Source organism: Halichoerus grypus, chromosome 9, assembly GCF_964656455.1.
Source record: "Halichoerus grypus chromosome 9, mHalGry1.hap1.1, whole genome shotgun sequence".
Lineage (NCBI taxonomy): Eukaryota > Metazoa > Chordata > Mammalia > Carnivora > Phocidae > Halichoerus > Halichoerus grypus.
The window spans coordinates 39,505,427-39,527,080 of NC_135720.1; the positions used below are offsets into that span (position 1 = coordinate 39,505,427).

A 21,654-nucleotide genomic window follows, 5' to 3' on the forward strand; every position below is an offset into this window, starting at 1 on the left:
TTTTCAAGGTCTGCCTCAATACCACCTGCCAAACTTGTCCTGATCTCATCATTCAGCTAGGAGAGCCAGGGCCTTTGTGGTTGAGTTCAGAGAAATATCAGTTCAAATCCCAGTCCTCCTGTCTGAGCCACGTGACCTTGGAAAAGTTACTTAATCCCTTGTGAAAAGCAGAAGTAATAACAGGATCTACCTACCTTACAAGGTTGCCATGAACGTTGAATGGCCAAACAGTAGAGAACATTCCCTATGACAGATAGTGAATAGACAGTGTTAGCTACCATTGTTATATCGTCTTTCCTCAAAGCCTATAGCATTTTATTTGTACCTTTAGTGCATCTATCAATCTATCCAATTGTGGTAATAATTCGTGGGCTTATTTTGTATCTTTTGCATATTTAGTCAATGTTTTACAGGCGACTTACCAGTAGACATGTCTGTCTTGAATACCAACTCAGAACCACTCTGAGTCATTAAGCCTCAGAAAAAACAAAAACAAAAACAAAACAAAAAACATGAAGAAACTTGCAGGTTGTTTTTTTTTTTTTTTTCCTGTGATTCCTTGTAACTTTTTCTCCCCATGATTCCTCTTGCAGAAATTAAAAAAGAAAAATCCAGGACGACTTCTTCAGTTTTGAAGAATAAAGGTAATAGAGTCAATTTAACATAACACTAGAATTTATTAGCAAAAATATCTGGAAAAGTCCGTAGTAACCTAGAATCATCTCCTTCACAGATGGGTGAGCCCAAACTGCTCAGGTCACATTCATATATTTGAAAACTTGTATTTATTGACTTATCCCTCTTTCTTCCAGTTCACTATGACTTAAAAAGTGCTCTGAATACAATTTCCAAAAGAAAGGATTTTCCTTAAATAATGAAAAGAGTAAAAAACAAAGTTAGAAGGGAAGTAAAACTATGGAAAGAACTTGCGTCCATGTGCTCTGATTCCCTCTTTTCTATCCATTCACAAAATATATATTTATTGCAGAATCATCTCTGGAGAAATATGGCAAAGCAAGTAACAGGGAGGAAGACTCAGGAATTGAAGTGCTCAATTGTTCTTTTCAAAGACTCTTAGTCAAGTTTGGTCTGCTTGAGTCTTGTCAGGTTCTTTGCTGCTGTAAATGAGCAAGCCATTCTTATTTAAATTTTGTGATCTCAGTCTTTGGAATGGACTGGCTTTCCTTTCTGTCCATCTGAATCCCAGGCATTTTCTAATACTAATGTTCACATAAAACATCAATCCTTCTCGGTCTACTTCAACTTTCACTGAACCCTCTTGTCTAAATTCACAAACATATATTTATAATCTAATATATATATATATACACATATATGTTTTGTATTATTTAGTTGAAATGCCACCTATTTAAGCATCAAGAGCTAATGTTATTCATGTTAATTTTTTATGTGGACTGATAAGTACCACATTCAATAATTACTGCATCTAGTATACAGTAATCAGAACATGTGCTCACTAGACATCGGGAGTACAAGAAAGGCATGGTCTACGCCCTCATGGAATTTACAGTGTTAATTACATAATTAATTAAAACAGTAGGAATTATAGAAGGGATACACAGGATGCTGTAAGGGGCTGTAATCGGGGATTCTAATCGAGTCTGGGGAAGCAGAGGAGGCTTTCCTGAAGAAGTGATATTTAAATTCAAGTAAGAAGGATGAGGAATTAGCCAGGCCCAAGTGTAAGAATTGTTTGAGAGAAGAACTGAAGCAGGGCATCTGCTCTTTGCTAGGCACATTGATATCTATTTTATACATTTTGCTTCAGCAAGTTGTGCTTGAAATCTCAATTGTTTTATAAACAAGGAAGCTGAGGCATAGATATATAATGTAAGCTACTCGGTATCCCATTGTGGCTAAGAGGTGAAGGCAAAAATCAAAGTCAAGTCTTTCAGACACTAAAGTTCATCTTTTCATTTTAACACAGATACTGCTTGCTCCTTAAAATAGGGTTCTTATATTTGTATTCTTCAGAGCAATTTTGCTTTGAGGGTAGAGTTCATTACCTAAGTTTGGAAAATCTATTTGACTCATTGGCTCTGCATATAGAAAAATGGTCTTTGTCCCTTTGTTATTGGGGAAGTCTCCCCTTAATTCCCACAGAAGAGTTTAGTCTACTCTTTCTCCAGTGATTATCTGACTTTGAGAGAGACTCTTTCTCATTCTCCTCTCTCATTTTATCTGACAATTAACGAGAACACTGTCCTTTGCATGAGAACTAAAGGTGTCATTGAAAGATACTACCAGGAAAATCCAAATATATGTATGTCTACTTATATACACATATATGTATATGATTTGCAAACCATAATTTGCACGAGGTAAACCTTCCCCCCTTCTAATGTAGTATGAGATACATTTATTTTGGTCCACAGTTATGCCACAGGAATATTTGGACCCTATATTATTGTTCGCAATAAAAGCAGCTCAAAAGAAAGGTTGGAGCTTACCTCCAAAGCTACCTTTGAGGCATTGATGATTATCAAAAATTTAAACTACTACTTAAAGACCTCACTTGTACCAAAGCTTAAACTAGTTGGAAATGGTAGTTGTAAAAATTTGTCTTAGAAAATATTATCTGGGAGATTTAAATCCACACCGACCACTAAGTAGACTCCTGTAATTTCTATTTTTGTTGTTATTGTTATTAATGCACAATTGCAGGCAATTTTCTAGTGAATACTTTTCCCTCAATGTTAAATTCTGTACTCTTTGCAAGATGTTTCCACAGTCACTAGAAAATAATGTATACAAAGGTTCACTGCCTATGATTATTGATTTAGAACTATTTCAAGTGCACCTCTTTTCTTGCTCAACTGTGTTAATGCTGTCAAATGTCTTTGTTATACATTAGATATTATTTTAGAAGAAATTTATTGCCATCTTTCCTTTATTTTCTGAATATAATTTATCATTACAAAAAAAATCAAAGAAAAAATTTGCAGTGTTACCTGTAAGATGTCAGGGACATTAAAAACCTCTGCAATAATACTGTTTTTGGAGAAGCTCTTTGAAGCCTGCTGCTGAGGTGTGGCAGAATCAGAATGAAGCAATTCCACTTGCAAAAAAGCCACTTAGTGCATTGGAGTCACTGTATTTTGTGAGTTCTTTCTATTAAGCAGCTAAAAGGTGGCCTACATTTGCCAGTCTCTCAGCGATTCCACTTGCATGTACACATTAGAATCCATACTGAAGCAATGCTAGAACTCATAAAACGAGGATTATTACACAGAAATCATTAGGGGCCACATTTATTGGGAATTTGATGACCATGAGTAACTTAAGCATTTAGAGAAACATCATTAGGCTGCGTCTTGTTTTAAGAAGCTATAGAGAGGTCTAGGGATGATTGTTCCAAACAAAAAGAGCAGGGGAAAGACACATCCTTCTGGCTTTTGCTACTGGTTCAGCTACTGACTTCCCTCGGCCACTGGACTCACCTAAGTCCTGCCAACACACCTGCCAGAGCAGAGCCCTGCTCGTGGGGCTTTGACCACCCAGAAACCTGACAATCCCGTGAGCCACCCCTGTTATTGGTTGTCTTCCTTGTGACATCCACCCTATCTTACTGCCGCTTGTTCTAACACCTGGTCTGATTTATCTGAGGATGTAAGATTCACCCATGGATTACAGACCGAACCCCAACAAGGCAACAAAGGGATTCATTAATTTCTCCTCTACTGGAATGCAACAGCGGCAGCCTTAGGCTCCTCTGGTATTGAAGTAATATGATGGACGTTTGAATTATTTTCTAGTTTTGTGACCCAGGCCTGTGTATGTTTGGATCTAATACCAGAGGCTTCTCAGCGGAGCTTGTTTTTCCTTATATTCTGATGCTCAGGACCATGCACCTGATGATCCCCCAATTTCTGGCTTCGACAAGCTTTCTCTTGCCCATTCCCACCTGTACAAACAAAAGCTTGAGCTCAGCACGAAGGAAGTTGTCTGAGGACTTTGAAACTGATCCCCAGTGATGTATACTTCATCATGGACACTCGCCCTAGCTTATTACTGCCTTTGTCTGGAGGCAGGTTAGGGGGATTAAAAACCTGAAACCATTTTCCTATTCCTTTGTGATTTTTTTTCTCCATCACAACCTCTTTGCTCAGATTACTTTGAGAATTCAAATTTATATCTAAGCACCTTTAAATACATTCTAGATCTTGATAATCAAGATTCATAAGCCTACCTGTAGGCTCTTGTACAAACACAAGGAAACTACCATATTTGTGAAATCGCACACAAAAAGTGCTCTCCAATGCTTTGCTCCTGACAAACAATACAGATGACTTAAAAATACCTTAATAGCTGACCCAAGCCAACAATATACCTATCCCTCCTAATATAGAAGTACAGAATTTCCATATAACACTCTCCACAGTTTTGGTCAGCTTTGATATCCTGCTCCCTTCCTAAAGGTCCAGCCTGTGGACTTCCTAAATCAGATCAAAACCCCTTGAAGTCAAAAAGGACACTGAGAGGAAATGAGCTGTAGGAAAGTCCATGCAGGAGAAGATCCAGCCTGAGAGCAGAAAGCATCTTCCCATTATCGAGCTTTGAAATAAAAATCACTTCTATTTTCTGAGAGCTTTCTCCATATTTGAGGTGATGAGTTTATGACTTTTAAATACATTATAAAATTACATCTGTTATTCTACTTCTTCCTTCTTTCTCCACCAATATCAAAGCAGTCTTGTGGGTCCTCTGCCTCAGCCTTGGATTTTATAACTACTTTAATCTCATGCAAACATATATGTTTAACCGATTTAAAACAACATGCTGTATCTTGAATTCTCAAGTTCCAAGCATACACTCCTCCACCCCACTAGGGATCTGTCCCCACCATCACTTCTCATTTCACAATACATTAATTTTTTTTTTGGTTTAACCAGGAAATGCAAAAGCAATAAATTACCCCCATTAGCTTGAAAAAAGTTAATGAAGCTTCTCAGTCTGTTTATTCAATCCATGGCTCTTGATTTCATCTTCAGATGCTGAAATATAGAAAAAAAAATAGGCCCTACTTATACTTAGCACGTTAAATGGCAATATGGACTTTTCCTTGCCACCAAATCCATTTAAAAATATTCTGCCAACATATGGATATTTAAGGCTGTAGCTTATCTACCAAGAAAATCTTGCTTTGAGGGACACAGCTTTTTCAGTAGGACTCCTAACTCCATTCATGACCCTGTCCACAGTCACCTGGATTCAGTTCTAAGTGATTGCTTGAGTGGAATATCCATTCACAAGTGCCACCATCATATGCTGCATTCCCACCCCAACCCATAAGGTGGGAATAGAACAGAGGGCTGGCAGGATAGATTTTTTTTTTTTTTTCCTTTCCTTCCTTTCTCACTGCATTAAAAGCCATTTTTGTCAGCGAAATGGACACTGAGATACAATGTTGCAGAGAAGGCAGAAAACTGGTTTATCTTTTATATAGGCTGTGGACGAAACATGATGCTGTTCAAGACATCACTCATTTATATGTCTGGAACCCATGATATGATTAGAATCAATTTGTATTTGAACCTGGTAGAATAAATGAAGTTTTATTTTGTTTTAACTAAGGACCACATTTTTAAGATGTTGGGAGTTTGTGGATAAAATTGTCCTTGTATTTTATTTCAGTCTTATTCTTGAAATTAGTTTGACTTGAGTCTGATGACTAAAGCACTGCGTTTCCATAACAGACGCAGGGTTTTCCATTTGTTTATTTTATAAAAAATCACATAGCCTGAAAGAAATAAACTAAGCTAATGCTGATTATAACAATTTTGGGAGAATTCTAGAAGCTGTACATTTTTAAAAATTACAGCTAAAATAAGTTCCTATCCCCCCAAAAGCCCATTCTCTTAAATGAACAAATAGATTATAACTCACTCAAAAATTTACATTTCTTTTAAGTGAAAATGAGCAGAGGATGGCTTGTTGTACTCTATACTGTTGTTTCCTTGTCTCTGTATCATTAAAATCATTTTTGAAGGAAAACATCATGTGATTTCCACCCAGGTTCACCTTACTGATAGCTGACTGACTCCACTATATATGTGTTCTCAAATCCTTTTATGTTGGCTTCAAATAAATGCTCAATGTTTCTTTCCAGAGCCTGTTAAGGGGAAAGAAGTGAAAGTTCCAGTTTCCCTAAAGGAAAAAGGTAATATTGTATAATGAAATGTAAAAACACATTGACCTGCTTACTGCATATTCAGTTATTTGCAACAAAGTAATATATCATTTATTTTTCAGGCTTTTAAAACTATAACTTTCATATGCCCTTGTATATTTTTGAACAAAGGAGAAAAGTCTATTTTCTATCATAAAATTCTAAATTGTACTATGAAACAACAAAGACAAGAGTAGCTATGTCAGTGGGACGCCTGGGTGGCTCAGTTGGTTAAGCAACTGCCTTCGGCTCAGGTCATGATCCTGGAGTCCCAGGATCGAGTCCCACATCGGGCTCCCTGCTCGGCAGGAAGTCTGCTTCTCCCTCTGACCCTCCCCCTCTCATGCTCTCTCTCATTCTCTCTCTCAAATAAATAAATAAAAATATTAAAAAAAAAAAAAAAAAGAGTAGCTATGTCAGAAATACCATGGAAGCTTTTTAAAATGCGTATGTTATTCGGATTCCACGAGTCTGTAGTGGAAAAATGTGCATTTTATAAATATCCCAAGGTGAATCTTATAAGGAATAGCTATGGAAACCGAAGATTTAAGATAAAAATACTTAAAATTTCTCAGTGATAGCTTGCCATGCTGTTAAGTTCGGATACAATAAAACTAAACAAATTTTATAGCTAGGAGGAACTTAGAGATAAACTATAGTCCAATACCCTCATCTTATAGATAAATAAAACTGGAATAGTCAAGAAGTTTTTCAAAGTTATTGTAATTTGAAATAGAGCCAGCATAAAAATTTGATCTTCTTAATCAAGCACTATAATAATGCATCCTAGTGCATTCCCATTATACTAGGCTCAAAGTAATGTGGATTCTGACATGCTATACACCAAGTTATGTCCCCTAAAACAAAAGTAAATATGCTAAGTCCAATGTAATATATTTAGTTTCTAATTAACTCCAGTACGTTCTATGGGCATGGTATCATACTCAGAATTATCTAATATTCCTTGTTGTCAAGATAAACATAAGTGAACCAATGAAACCATGAAGTATACTTACTATATTGAATATTAGAACCTGTTTCTACATTTACCTGAGGAGAAGGTCTACAGGAATAATTAGCCAATTAATGCACAGGGACATAGTGGTAAAAATCCCAACTTACTGGCAGTATTTTATTAAAAGGAAAGAAACTTTTGGTGAACTTGTAACACATGTGTTGGAGTTGGGAGAGTTATGGGAGAGCTGGGGGAGGGGAAAGCTGACAGAAGAATCAGTCAGAGAAATGAAGGGTGCATGGAGAGTCTTCATTAGTCAGTGTAGCAATGTATAAAAAACATACCCTTAAGTCATATTTTTCTAACTTTGCGATTAATTTTAAATTGAACAAAATTGCTATTTAATGAAACACAAGAGCACAACATGATTTTTTTCTCAGCCCATAGATGTACTTGATTTTTTTAAAAAGTATTTTAAAGCAACGTAGACTTCAAACCTATTAAGGAATTTATGTTTCACTTTAGAAATGTATTATCATATCTAAAACTTTATCATCATTTATGATAGTAATTATTTTGGTGCTATATACAACTTTATGCTATTCTGGTATAATATGAAAATTCGAATATTTTGCCCTGTAAGAGAATTCTTACGTGTAATGTTAAATGTCCAGTAGATAGCAAAATGTAGCTACATGTTAAAGAATGAATTAATTGTGAAGACTGACATTCCTATGGATTTACCTAAACACTAATTCATTTTCAAGAAACTCTAGATTTCTTCGGCATGATCTGATTGGTGATTAGAATGGACAGTTACATCACAATCTAAGTTGAAATGATTTGATGCCATTAAGTAATTTAATCATTTAATGATGCTATTATTCCTTTGCCAATCTAAAACAGAAATATAAAAAAAATGAGGAACGACAAACATTGCAAATTTGCACATTTTTTATTAAGGAAGTTCAGTTCAAAAAGATTCCCCTAGAAGAAATGCATGTGGAATATATACATATGAACGAAAAATAGTTCAGGTTTCCACCAAAATCACTTGATGTGCATTTTAGTCTTTGATCCCTGGACATATATACTTAAGAGCTTCCTTTCTTTTTTTCCCTCATTCCAGGTATCCTTTTTTCATCATCCTGTACCATATGGTCAGTGTAGCATGAGCCAGTTCATGGTCACAGATAATGGTGGTGGAAAATAATTTTGGAAAAGATACATATTTTTAATATTATACCCCTATTTCATGAATGCTGAATTTTTGTTATTGCACCATTTTCTTCCTAATTTTTAATGACAAGTATGTATAAACAAGGGATGGTTTGCATAAAAAGTCAATTAAATGCAGTCACCAGAACAATTATTTTATTTTATTGAAGTATAATTGACATACAATATCTTACTAGTTTCACATGTACATCATGATGATTCAATATTTTTAGACATTATGAAATTATCCCCCGATAAGTCTAGTTACTGTCACCATACAAAGTTATTACAATATTATTGACCATATCCCCTATAATGTACACTACATCCCCATGACTTACTTATTTTATAACTGGAAGTTTGTATCTCTTAACCCTCTTCACCTATTTCGCTCTTCCCCCACCTCTGTTAATCAACAATTTGTTAAATTTGTTTCCTATATTTATGAGACTATTTCTGTCTTGTTTTGTTTGTTTTGTTTTTTAGATTCCACATATAAGTGAAATTATATGGTATTTGTCTTTCTCTGACTTATTTCACTTAGCAGAGTACCTTCTAGGTCCATACATGTTGAAAATGGCAAGATTTCATTCTTTTTTGTGGCTGAGTAAAGCCCATTGTTTATATATGGTTAGAGTAGGATTTGAGACAAAAAGAGAATAAATCTGAGCAGAAAAGATAAATTTCACACTGGGAAAATGTATTGCAATGCATATAATGAACAAAGCATAAAGAATCACATTATACTTTTTAAATCTACAGATTAATAAAAACAGAAGAAACACACCTGAAATGCCAAATTTGTTGACTTTTATTTTGAACATAGCTAATTGAACAAACAACCAAAAATTAATTTTATAATCACTGAAACATGTGGGTAAGATTTGTAATTTTTAATCAGGACTGAATAATGTAACTTATTTCCATGATATAGTAAAAGTCAAATAATTGAAAGAGAAACGATAGCTGGAATCTATCTCAACTACATGAAGTTTTTTAATAGGATATTTATATAAACCCCATTTTAGTACTAAGATGATGTATATAAAATAATTTGAGTAATCTTGGAAGATTATTGTAGTCAGAATTCAATATCATGGACTTGATAATATTTTATTTTATTTTTAAAGATTTATTTATTTATTTGAGAAAGAGAGAGAGAGAGCATGTGTGGAAGGGCAGAAAGGACAGAGGAAGATGGAGAGAGTCTTAAGCAGACTCCATGCTGAGCGCAGAGCTCGAGTTGGGGCTCAGTCTCACGACCCTGAGATCACGACCTGAGCTGAAACCAAGAGTCAGATGCTTAGCCGACTGTACCACCCAGGCGCCCCAACTTGATAATATTTTAGAAGGTAATAATACAATTCAAAATCACTTCAACATATTGGAAGCTAGGTTCAATAGAAATGAGTGTAAGGAATTCAATTTGGGACAAAATCAAATTGTATAGGTTTAAGAGAAAAACACTGCACAAAAGCAGCATAGAAGAATTTTGCCTTAAAGAATTCCTCAAGTGAATACGAATAAAAAATTCAGCACTAGAATTTGAAAATATGAATTATACTGCTAAGAGTGACAATAATAGTTCACATCACCATTGCTCTTTACTCTATTTCGAATGATTTTGAGCCTCATGGCCTTGTATGGTGTGTAGTTGATTAAAAATTTTCCCATTTTAAAAGTGTAAAAAAACAACAACCACACTTTACATGTTTACATACTCCACAAGCACTTTAGTAGATATTTTCTACTAAAATAACCAAGACAAAAATCATTACATTTTCTATTTGCTCATTCACCCTTCCGTGTTTTTAATTTTCTGATTTTTCTCCAATCCTTTCATTATCTCCTTTTGGGCTATTTTCACAAAGTGCAAAGTGATTGTCCTTATTTCAGAATATCATATTTGATTCCAAATATTCTTCATTGCACTTAAGACTTTTTTTTGTAGTAAGGTAGGTGCTTGGAGGGGGGCCTTAATGCTTTCTTTATGGAAGTTTCTTAGTTACAAAGAATGACCACCAGGAAGTGAGAATTCCTGTGAATCTATTTTGGAAGAACATAAAGTATTTTGTTCAAGCACAGCCCAGTGGAAGAACTGGTACATAGCAGTTGTGTTAAATCTGGTTTAGCCCTTTAGAAGAACTACTCCAGATGAACTGCCTGGTCTGAGGACATCTGTGTTTGAGGTTTCCCACTTCCCATTAACTTTTCTATAAAGATTCTGATTTTTGTGTCCAGCTGATTGGTTGTATATATTTGATCTAAACAAAACAAAATAAACAATAAGTACAACTTTGGTTTCTACCAGGCAAAGTCAGAAAGTTTTAGCTTGTCCATCCATCTATCTCTTTCTCTCACTTCAGTTGCCATGTAACATGACATAATTTAACATGATATCATAAAAGTAGCTGAAAACACTGAAAACACCAATTTTCTTTTTTTGCATACTTATTTTTTAGATTAGGAATTAATAATCTTCAATTTCATATTTGCATGAAAAAATAGTTTTTAGCTACTTCTGCCTCATAAAATTTGGTGGGTAGCTTCATGTGACATTAAAGATAAGGGTCAATCATTTAATTTGATATGAAAAAGTAAAAGCTTTTCTGGTAATTAAAATTATTTAAGCATCAAATCATAGACAAAAACCAAGTGGTCAGCTACTTAATTCTAAATATTTGCTTATAAAATTAAGCTAGACTCACAATTTTGCTGTATTTTCTCTAATGATTTTCTTAAAGAAGTTTATAGATCATATTAAACAGACTCAAATATGTGGATTATATACAATAATATATTTAGTATAATAAATAAGGTTATAGTTATAGCATTTAGAAAGTACTACTATAAAAATCCATATATTTTATCATTTATATTAATCAAAGTAATATTTCTTCAACAAATAGCAAAGTAGACGGTGAAAACAAATAAAGACTTTGATGGTAAATCTGTGAATAATTTTATTCTGCCACAACTTCTATTAAATCATAGAAATCACTATGGAACCAAGAATATCTTGACTAATTTTCCAAGTCATCATTTGTGATATTCCCTCTTATTGTACTTTTTAAATTGGTGTTTAATATGTGTAAGTCCTAAGGTTGGTTTAATATTTGTTGTTGTTGCCTTAGCAAACTCTCAATAGTTGTTGCAAATTAATATTGAAATGAAAAGTAAGTTTAAAGAAATGACTCCAGGATAACCCCTCACATGACTTCAAACGTTAATTTTTTTGCTGATAAACTTTTCATCACTTATAATGGAATAGAAAGTAGGGGAAATATTCAGACAACTTATTTTCACCTGCATTTTTCTTTTGTGTTTTTCCTCAATTAATGACTCTTCAGTATTTTTCAAAACATTTATTGAGTCCCTACTATGTTTGACAAACTGGTTGGTTGGTTAGTTGGTTGGTGGCTTTTTTAGGCACTGTGTTTGATGCTGCAAATCTTAAATGATACAAGTCTCCAATTGCACCGAATTAACTTAGAGGCAGACATATAAGTACAAAATAAAATCCAGATGCTGAGAATCCTTTCACAACATGTACATATATTAAATCACCATGATGTACACTTTAAATATCTATCAATTTTATGTGTCACTTATACTGTAATAATGCTGAAATAAAAATAAAATAAAATGGAGTAAAATAAAATAAAATCCACTGGAGATAAGTAAAATAAGAATTATACCCAATGCTATAAAACTATAGAGAAAAAGTAACTTTAAAGCAAAGAATGCACATCTCATATTTAAACAGAGATACATTGTAATATAAAATATAACAAGTGGAACATGCCTTTATATATAGTTTTTCCCTTCTGGACACTTGTCATTTTGCTCAAGAGTCAAAGAACAATATGTGTAAATGATAATATATGAACAGAACAGATTTAATTAAGAACAGAACAGTCAACTTAATAGTTTGTAAAAACTACTCTATGACATAAAGATGTCTTAAGAGGTAGCCTTTAGCTATTTTAGGGTAGTTACTAGCACTAGTCTTATGAGATGCCAGTTTTCTCATTAATCAAATTCTGCCACTATATTCTACAAATTCTATGAAATTTTAGTTACATAGGTGAATCTTATTTGTGTCTGTATCTGTTTCCCCTTTCAGTAATAAAAAATCTGATTAGAGTGATTTTTAACAAATAAGGAGTTTGTTTTGGGCAACAAGGTGACCAAGGGGAGGAAGACTAGGGTGGAAAATTGTTCAAGGAGGTTGTCAAGAATCCAGGCTTCTGGCTTCACCTTCCTTCCAACTTTGCCACCATTAGCTTGTGTCTTTGGTCTTAAGGATGGCAAGTTTGCTGCAGAACATCCAGGTATTTTACAAGTATTCTTGCCAGGAACAGGACAAAGATTCAAAACCTTTTCCTCACAAGGCTTTGTCTATTTGGGAAGGAAAGCCTATTTCAGGGAATTTTTGTCCACACCTTTCTGGCCATAACTGCTTCACAGTGGCTAATCCAACTCCAAGAAAATTTGGGAATTCTTGTACTTCATTTTCCAGCCTCTGTATTAGAGGAAGGAGAGGGAAAAAGTGTGAGAATAGATGTTGAGTGAACCAGCCTACATCAGCCACAACAGGCAATATATGAATATAATTTCTTTTTAAAATATATGAACATTGTGATAAAATTAGAGTCCCCTGAGTACTACCAAGATTGTTCTTTAATATTTTTTCACTTGACAATGTATCTTGAATTTTATCATATTAGTATACAGAAAATACAATGGTAACCAAATATTGGGTTTCAGCTTTCATAGAAGTCTAACAGAAGGTGATGAATATTAAGGGGGGGAAATCACACAAATAAATGAACACCTATAAAACTGAGAGGAATGCTTTGACAGAAGGAGCACAGTACTATGAGTATAGGCATAGAAAAATCTGACGTAGGTTGGGGAGTGAAGGAATGTTTCCCAGTGGAACAACATTTGATCCAAGGTGTGAATGATGAGTAGGAATTTTAACCAGTGAAGAAATTGAGAATAGGAGAGAGCAAGGAGTAAAGAGGTGTTTCAACACAGTCAAATTTCTTGTGAAAGAGGACAGTGTTATGCAAGTGTAGAAAGTGTTAGCAAGAGAGGCACAGAACAAAGATAAGAGATAAGCAGAATTTTGAAGACCAGGAATAGGCAAACTGTGTTTCATGGGCCAAATCTGAAACATGAGATAAGAATGCTTGTACATTTTTAAATGGTTGAAAAAAATCAAAAGAAGAATAATATTTGGGGGCACTTAAAACATGTAAGAAATTCAAATTTCAGTATCTATAAATAATATTTTATCAGAATACAAATAGACTCATTCATTTGTGTTTTGTCTGCCCTAATAATGGAGTTGAGTAGCTACAACAGAGATCAAATGGCTTGTAAAATTAAAATATTTACCATGTGGTATTTTACAGAAAAAGTTTGCCAACCCCCGCTATAAGCCATATTAAGGATTTTGGTATTTAGTTTAAGGGCAGTGGACATACACAAAAGTATTTTATACATGTTTGAATGTATAGGGGACGAGGGTTGTATTCTGTAATGGCCACTATGGCAGTGGGTTGGAGAAGGGCAGAATGGGATTCAAGAAGACCAGTTAAGATGCTACTGATAATATCTAGGTGAGTGCTTATGGTACCTTGACCTGGGATGGTTGCAGGTGAAATGGAGAGAAGAGGACGTTTTTGACAAATATAATATTTAATAAGATTTCTATTTTATACAACTAAATGTTTGGTGACACCACTGAGATGCAACACCAGAAAAGGATAAGCTTAGGATAAATCATAAGTCTGGCTTGCAACATGTTGAGTTTGGGGTGCTTATAGGACATCCAAGTAGAAATGTAGAGTTGGATGCTGACTATCTGAGCATAAGGTTCAGAAAAGGAAATCAGGTTAAAGATAGACTTGTGGGGTATTTTTGCCAGTGTACGGAGTTTGAAGGTGTGGGCGTGCATGGATGAGTGATGGAAAGAGTCAAGGTGAGAAGAGTAAAGTTCTGAGTAAAGTTAGTAAAGAGTACATTTAAAACTGAATCTTGAGGAACCCAGAACATTCTTTTTAGCATGAATAAAACCAGGCATCTTGAGGGCCAATACTAGTAATCTATCTGCCCTGCTTTTTATTTTCTAAAAGTTGGTATTTTATGCATTTTCAGTTGTCACTAGTTTTTAAGTCTTATTCTGAAGGTTCCAATGTAGATTCTACAAACATTATTTAAACACTGATTTATCCACATACAGACCTGCAGGGAAAAGCTTGGCAGTTTGTTGAAGAGTAGATATTATATACTCTGCTTTTATGAGAAAGAATCAAAAGCAGTTGGTCTCAGAGATTTATCCCAAAGAGCACCTTTTAGAATATGTTAACTAAATGTGTGTCAGTCAGAACGTAACCAATGTTCCTAAACTGCTGCATTATCTAGTGACCACAGATAGTCTGATGTCCAATGACTGACATAAAAAGGATCAAGTTTTCTTCTGAAAAGTTCTAGTTTTAATGTTATTTATTGTTCTAATTCTCTAAACTGACATTACAAGGATTTATTTTGTCTTTTGTAACTAATCATTCCTAATAAGCAAATACAACTAAGCTATATAGTTGATTCACCATTCTGAATTTAAAAAGTTTCACAAATTGTGAATTTAAAAAATTCACAAATATCATCTTTGCTTATGTCATTGTCATCCTCTAAGAAATATTAGAGCTTCCTGTGATACTGTTTTTAAAATCTAACAGCTGACCTAGAATACTTGATTTCATAATCGACATTAGTATTTTAAATTTTGTGTAATTTTTTTCCTGTTTTTCTTTGTGTGACTTGATTCTGATTCAATTCTTGACATGATTTAATTCTGCTTTGAGTTATTTTAGGGAGAAAATATTATGACTATCATGTTAACAGTGAAGAAATTGATGCAAAAAGATTAAAGGATTATCTAAGGTTTCTATGCTGGATTAGCTACTTAGTATCAGACTTAAATGCACCTAAAAATAATCTCACTTTCCTTTGTTCTTCGATATTGGAATAAATTAGCAAGACTTATCCTAATGTGGTATCAAAGTTGTTTTTTTCCCCATAACAATTTTTTGTGTTTGGTAGGATTGGAGAAAAGTTACAGAGAATTTGTTGATTAAAAAAAGACCAGTTAGATTCAAAAGCATAAAATGTCCATAGGTACCTTTACAAATCCATGATTACTCACTTCTTGAAGAATTCTTTAAGTGCAAATTGAACCAGTAATTGTAGCTCTGTCACTCTAAGCAGCAACTTACAGACTAATACTTTTCCTGTTGTGCCCACCAAAATGCCAAGTTGATAGAATGGAAAGGGGTTATGTGTTCGTAAGAAAAGCAGTTGAGGTTGCCAGAATTTTCTCTCTTGTAATCATTGGCTTTACAAAATTAATGTATCCAAGCACTGTGAATTTTTATTTTCTCCCTCCAAAACATTAATGCACAATGATAATATATATACAACTATATGTATATGAAATATATAAATAGTTACAAAGGTAAAGCCCCAAGATTCCTTCCTTGGTATTCTTTCCATTTAAACTCTCATTAAAAGGGTCAAAGTAGCAGGAGAAAATGAATCACTGTCCTTTTGCATATCCACTTTTGTTGTCACTCCAAGCTGCCTTATGCAAATATTCTAATATGCTTTTCTCCTTGAGGGGAATTTTTTTTTAAATGTCACAGTTTTTTTTTTCATTTTTCCTGCATTCTTTTCTCACATAAGGTCATGCATTATTTTTACATATTCAAGTGAGATATAGGATGATCCATACTTAAACCTGTGACCTTTTATTAACTTCACTGATTATTCTCACTTCAAGTTAAAGAAAATGAATGTTAGTGCCCAGAGAAACAAGGAGGAATCTAGTTAAAGACAGACTCTCCCTTTGAAAAGGAGAAACCAAAGAATGTCTACTTACTTACCTTGACTATTGATTGTTACACAACTTTCTGAACTTATTGAATGGTTTAAAGTTAACTGGCTCATTACCTAAAATATATTCAACCAGCCAACCTGCCATCTTCAAATAACATCACAGGATGCTGTTCTGACTGACTATTCTTTGTACAACTGATAGGTGCAGCCTTTTCCAATATTCCTTACTTGTTTCAGTGTGTACTCTTCACAATGGGAAACTCCAGGAAGGAAAGAATAATGAGGCACACATAGGGAGGCATCAAAGAAGGAGAAGATAAAGGCAGAGTGACACTATCAGAAACATAGTACATTGTATTTAGCATATACAAAAGACAAAAAATCACGAAAATGAAATGATGACAGAATGAGGCAGGAAAAATGTATGCGTTGATTCTGTGCTTCAGAGAATGTCCTTTGGCTCATTTTGTATCTTTAGTGTCCACTCAGCAAACTTTCCTTGTGAGCATCAAACTCCTTGGGAATCTTGCCAGGGAAGGATTGCAGAATCAGGACTTAAGACATAAAGCACTGAGTCAGGCATTAAATGCTGGCATTACGAACTGGAGCTGTTTGAGAACTATGCCTACAGAAGTTTTTAAAGCATACCTGTTTTTTTTTTTATTTTTTTTTAAAGATTTTATTTATTTATTTGACAGAGAGAGAGACACAGCGAGAGAGGGAACATAAGCAGGGGGAGTGGGAGAGGGAGAAGCAGGCTTCCCACCGAGCAGGGAGCCCGATGTGGGGCTCGATCCCAGGACCCTGAGATCATGACCTGAGCCGAAGGCAGACGCCCAACGGCTGAGCCACCCAGGCGCCCCAAGCATACCTGTTTTTTGTTGTCGACCTAATGGAAATGAGAGGTGAGAGAGAGAGACAGACACAGAGAGAATATGCATGTGGGAGCACGTGGTTTACATGTAGGCATACGTGTTATGAAAAAAGCCCCGCTCAGTAGGTGGGGACTCTAGCTTAGCTTTAAAACAACCAGTTATAAGGGCACCTGGGTAGCTCAGTTGGTTAAGCACCTTTGGCTTGGGTCATGATCCCAGGGTCCTGGGATTGAGCCCCTTATCGGGCTCTCTGCTCAAGGGGGAGTCTGCTTCTTCCTCTTTCTCTCTCTCTTTCTCTTTCTCAAATGAATAAATAATTAAATAAAATCTTTTTTTATTGACATATAATGTATTATTTGTTTCAGGGGTACAGGTCTGTGATTCATCAGTCTTACACAATTCACAGTGCTCACCATAGTACCTACTCTCCCCAGTGTCCATCACCCAGCCACCCCATCCCTCCCACCCCCCTCCACTCCAGCAACCCTCAGTTTGTTTCCTGAGATTAAGAGTCTCTTATGGTTTGTCTCCCTCTCCGGTTTCGTCTTGTTTCATTTTTCCCTCCTTCCCCTATGATCCTCTGTCTTGTTTCTCAAATTCCTCAAATCAGTAAGATCATATGATACTTGTCTTTCTCTGATTGACTTATAAATCTTTTAAAAAAATAAAATAACGAGCTATAAACTAGTTAATTCATTTAGTCTGGATAATTATATCTGACCAGGGCAAATTAAATATAAAAATCTAAAGATAATGTGCAGCAGTGTTGAATGTGGGTGAATCTGTTCAAATGGGCTTTTCCACCTACGTAAGGCTTTAGTTAATGGGACAGGGATTCCACCTCATATTTTGGTCTAAACCACCTAAAACTGAAGCTTATAAATTTGATTTTCCTGGCATCTTGAAACCACATTTTTACATTATTTTGTGTCAGTAACAATTTTTGAGTGTTGGTATAATAGTCTGGGGATATTTTAGGTGCTATGTTTCCAAAGACGAGCAAGATAAAATCCCCGTCCAAGAAAATCTCACAATACTTGAAAAAGAGGGCTGGAAAAGAGGAAGAGTGAAGTCGTCTCCAGTGGTGCCTGAGACCAGATATATCAGATTTTTTTATCCAATCTATTGACATCTGCTATTTAGATATCAGTACCTGAGAACTCGGGAAATATTTATTAAATTATTGGGTCTAATTGTAGCCACAAATACATCAGCTAATTATCATTTTCCACTTCATAAGGTGAGAAAATGAAAATTTAGTTTCAGATGCCTCTCATTAGGTCATTTGGTTAGTAAAAGAAGGGAATAAATTTCAAACCAAGGGATTTTTTTGTCCAGTCAGTTTATGTCTGTTGTTTTTGTCCAACTACAGTACAAAATGATCTCTGCAAGCCCTTAATTTGGATGAGATTGCATAATTACTTGAGAATGCCATCACCTTGCACCTTGATTATGCATGGAGGATTCATCAATTTATAAACAAAAATGATACTGATTTAGAAACTCAGGCAGGAAAAATGGAAGCATAGAGAATGCATAATGTTTCAAAACCATCTGGACATGGTTAAAAAAAGAGGAAGGAAAACATCAAATAGCCCATAGGATATTGAAGTAAAGAAATGCAGACACAGATAAGATGAGAAGACATGGAGAAGATGATGCCAAGGTGTTGGTTCTCTGTGTGACATCACCCGAACTTGGAACAGTATTTTCTTTTCGAAGTCTATGAACTGAAGAAGTTCCAAGTCAAATCTAAAGGTAGTCAGGTTTTTTTTCCTTTCTCACAATTGTGTTTACCTGGACCACAAAGTAATGTGTCCACAGCAGATGAAATCAAATGCTACCTATCAAAACAGATTGAGTGTGTGCAAAACAATTCCTCTCAAGACATGAAAAAACATGAATTCAGTGAGGGTTTTCTGAAATCTCAATTCTTGAAGCCAAGCTACTTGGAATGATAGTAGTTCTCCATCCCATCCCATAAAGCCTCATATAAAAAACAAAATGTGAAAGTGTGTGGGTGTGTGTGCGGGTGTGCTTTACATATAAATTATTTTTAAGTGATATAATGAGAACCACAGTGAAATTGTCTAAATGTGTATGTGTGTGCACTAGTAGCAGATTTTCATAAAAAAATGCAAATGATTACTCAAATGATGTGAAAATCATGGGTTTAGAATAAATTTATGAAAGCTACCTTTTAATTAAATATTTATTTATTTATTTACTTATTTATTTTTTATTATGTTACGTTACTCACCATACACCATAACATCATTAGTTTTTGATGTAGTGTTTCATGATTCATTGTTTGCATTGTTTTATTCAAAAGCATTTTTTATTTCAAATATATTTTGTTTAACAGTATGGTAGAAAAATATAAGAAACATCATTTAAAATATCAATAGACTAGCGGGCACTATTTGCTTTGTATCTGATGCTGTTCCAAATGCTTCATGTAGTGTTCAATTTAATTTTTATAGCATCTTTTTTTTTTATTATTGATGTAAACACTGAAGCACTGAAAGTGACTTGCTCAGGTCCCACGGGCACCTAAGGTGGATTTGGGATGTATGCCTGGCAATATGCCTTGTGTCCTTAGACACCATGCTTTCCAGACTCCCTCAGACCAAAACCCACAAACATGTTTTACAAAAATAGATTTGGTGACTTGCTTTTAAATGTAAAACTTCCCATGCCATTGAACATGGAATACTACTCCAGGAGTATATGAGACAGCGATCAATTTTCTATCAGTGCTCAATCTATTGATTTAGTTTAACCAGCTGGATTTAGGAAACTCATTTATACAACATGAGTTAATGACTGAAGAAAATAGAATCTTCAGTGGCTATGTAGTTTATGCCAATTATAATACTAATAACTCTGTTAGTAATTTGTCTACATAATATAATCTAGGTAAATACAACCAACCTATAAGATGTAGAAGGTGACTTACTGTATAGTTTTTATATATGAAATGTTTGAAAGCTTTTCATTCTATCTGTAGTAATAGCAGTTACAGCTATTTGCTTATGAGTGCTTAAGGCTCTCAAGTCAGGAAAAAATCAGTATTCAAAGACCAGTTTTGCCCCTTAGTAGGGAAAATGTACATAGACAAATTATGAAGCCTCAGTATTGTTATCTCTAATGTGGGTGTAATAGTGGTATTTACCTTATAGGAGAGGTATGTGAGGATTATATAATTTCTTCATTTGTGCAACAAATATTTACTGATCCTTATTCTACACAAAGCAGTGATCTAGGCATGATGAGTCAGCAGAGAAAATAAAAATTCATCTCAAGACTCATGAAGTTTATATTCTGGGATAGGAGAGCAAATAAACACACAAACCTTTATTATTACATAAATAAAATATAAATAATGCATATGCATATAGTACACTTATTTAGTGAGTGCCATGAGGAAAGTATCATTGGCTGCAAAAGCTAATTATTATTATTATTTATTTTACATATAAGGTCTCTATGTATTGAAAAGCAAATATGAAAATGATCACAAAATAAAGTGGAAAAAGAAAAATCGATGATATTCAGCTTTTCCTTAAAAATATTTAAAATTGAGACATTCTTTTTTTAAAAGATTTATTTATTTATTTGAGAGAGAGAGAGAGCAGGTGGAAGGGCAGAGAGAGAGGGAGAAAGAGAATCCCAAGCAGACTCTGCTTGGGGCGTGGAGCCCTACCGGGGGCTGGATCCCACAACCCTGACATCATGACCTGAGCAGAAACCAAGAGTGGGACGCTTGACTGAGCCACCCAGGGACCCTTAAAATAGAGACATTCTTAAAAGAACGTTGATTCTTGGGACCTATATATTGTGTAGATTTATTTCTTTTGATTTCATGAAGATAAAACAGAGACTCTTAAACAGAGTTGATCTCCACGATGCCCTTCTCTGACTGAAGCACATACATGCTGAAGTGTTGCCTGGTCTGCTCTACTTGAGAGCATAGTGTTGATGACATTGAAAAATCATTAATGAAGCTCCCCTCCCCAGGCCCATCAGCAATTTATATTTCATAAATGAAATCAACAGCCTGGAAAAGTCAGTGCTGCACATGAAATGACAGGCTGTCTGCCTCAACTACTCAGCGTGACGATTTCTTGATTCCATGTCTCTGCAACGCTTGCATGTGGAGCCCAAAATAAAGGGCTCAAGTGACAAATGTTTATGAAAATCAGATATTTTGTTATTATACAATAATAATCAATGGTAAAAAACAATTCTAACAGTAAAGATTGGGTGAAAATAAAAATTCCCATTCCCTCTTTCTGGCCTCCAGGTCCCAATCTCCAGCACTAACCACTGTCCTTAGTTTCCTGAAAATTCTCAAAAAAGCCTTTTGACTAAACTTAAATATACACATATATTTTTATTTATAATATGTATATTTTATTTATATATACATACAGTTGCCATTTTCATATGACTAGGAACAGACATCTATATGTGACTCAATGAAGCCTTTTGAGTAAACTTAAATATAA

At 34.7% G+C, this 21,654-nt stretch overlaps 1 protein-coding gene across 1 annotated transcript in view; it reads left to right on the forward strand.

The window, feature by feature from the left end:
* TRDN (triadin) overlaps positions 1 to 21,654 on the forward strand; it is a 291,637-nt gene that overhangs the window by 232,206 nt on the left and 37,777 nt on the right. Inside the window, 2 exon segments of the mRNA XM_078055860.1 lie at positions 594 to 644; positions 6,131 to 6,181. Coding sequence (XP_077911986.1) covers positions 594 to 644; positions 6,131 to 6,181 — 102 coding nt within the window.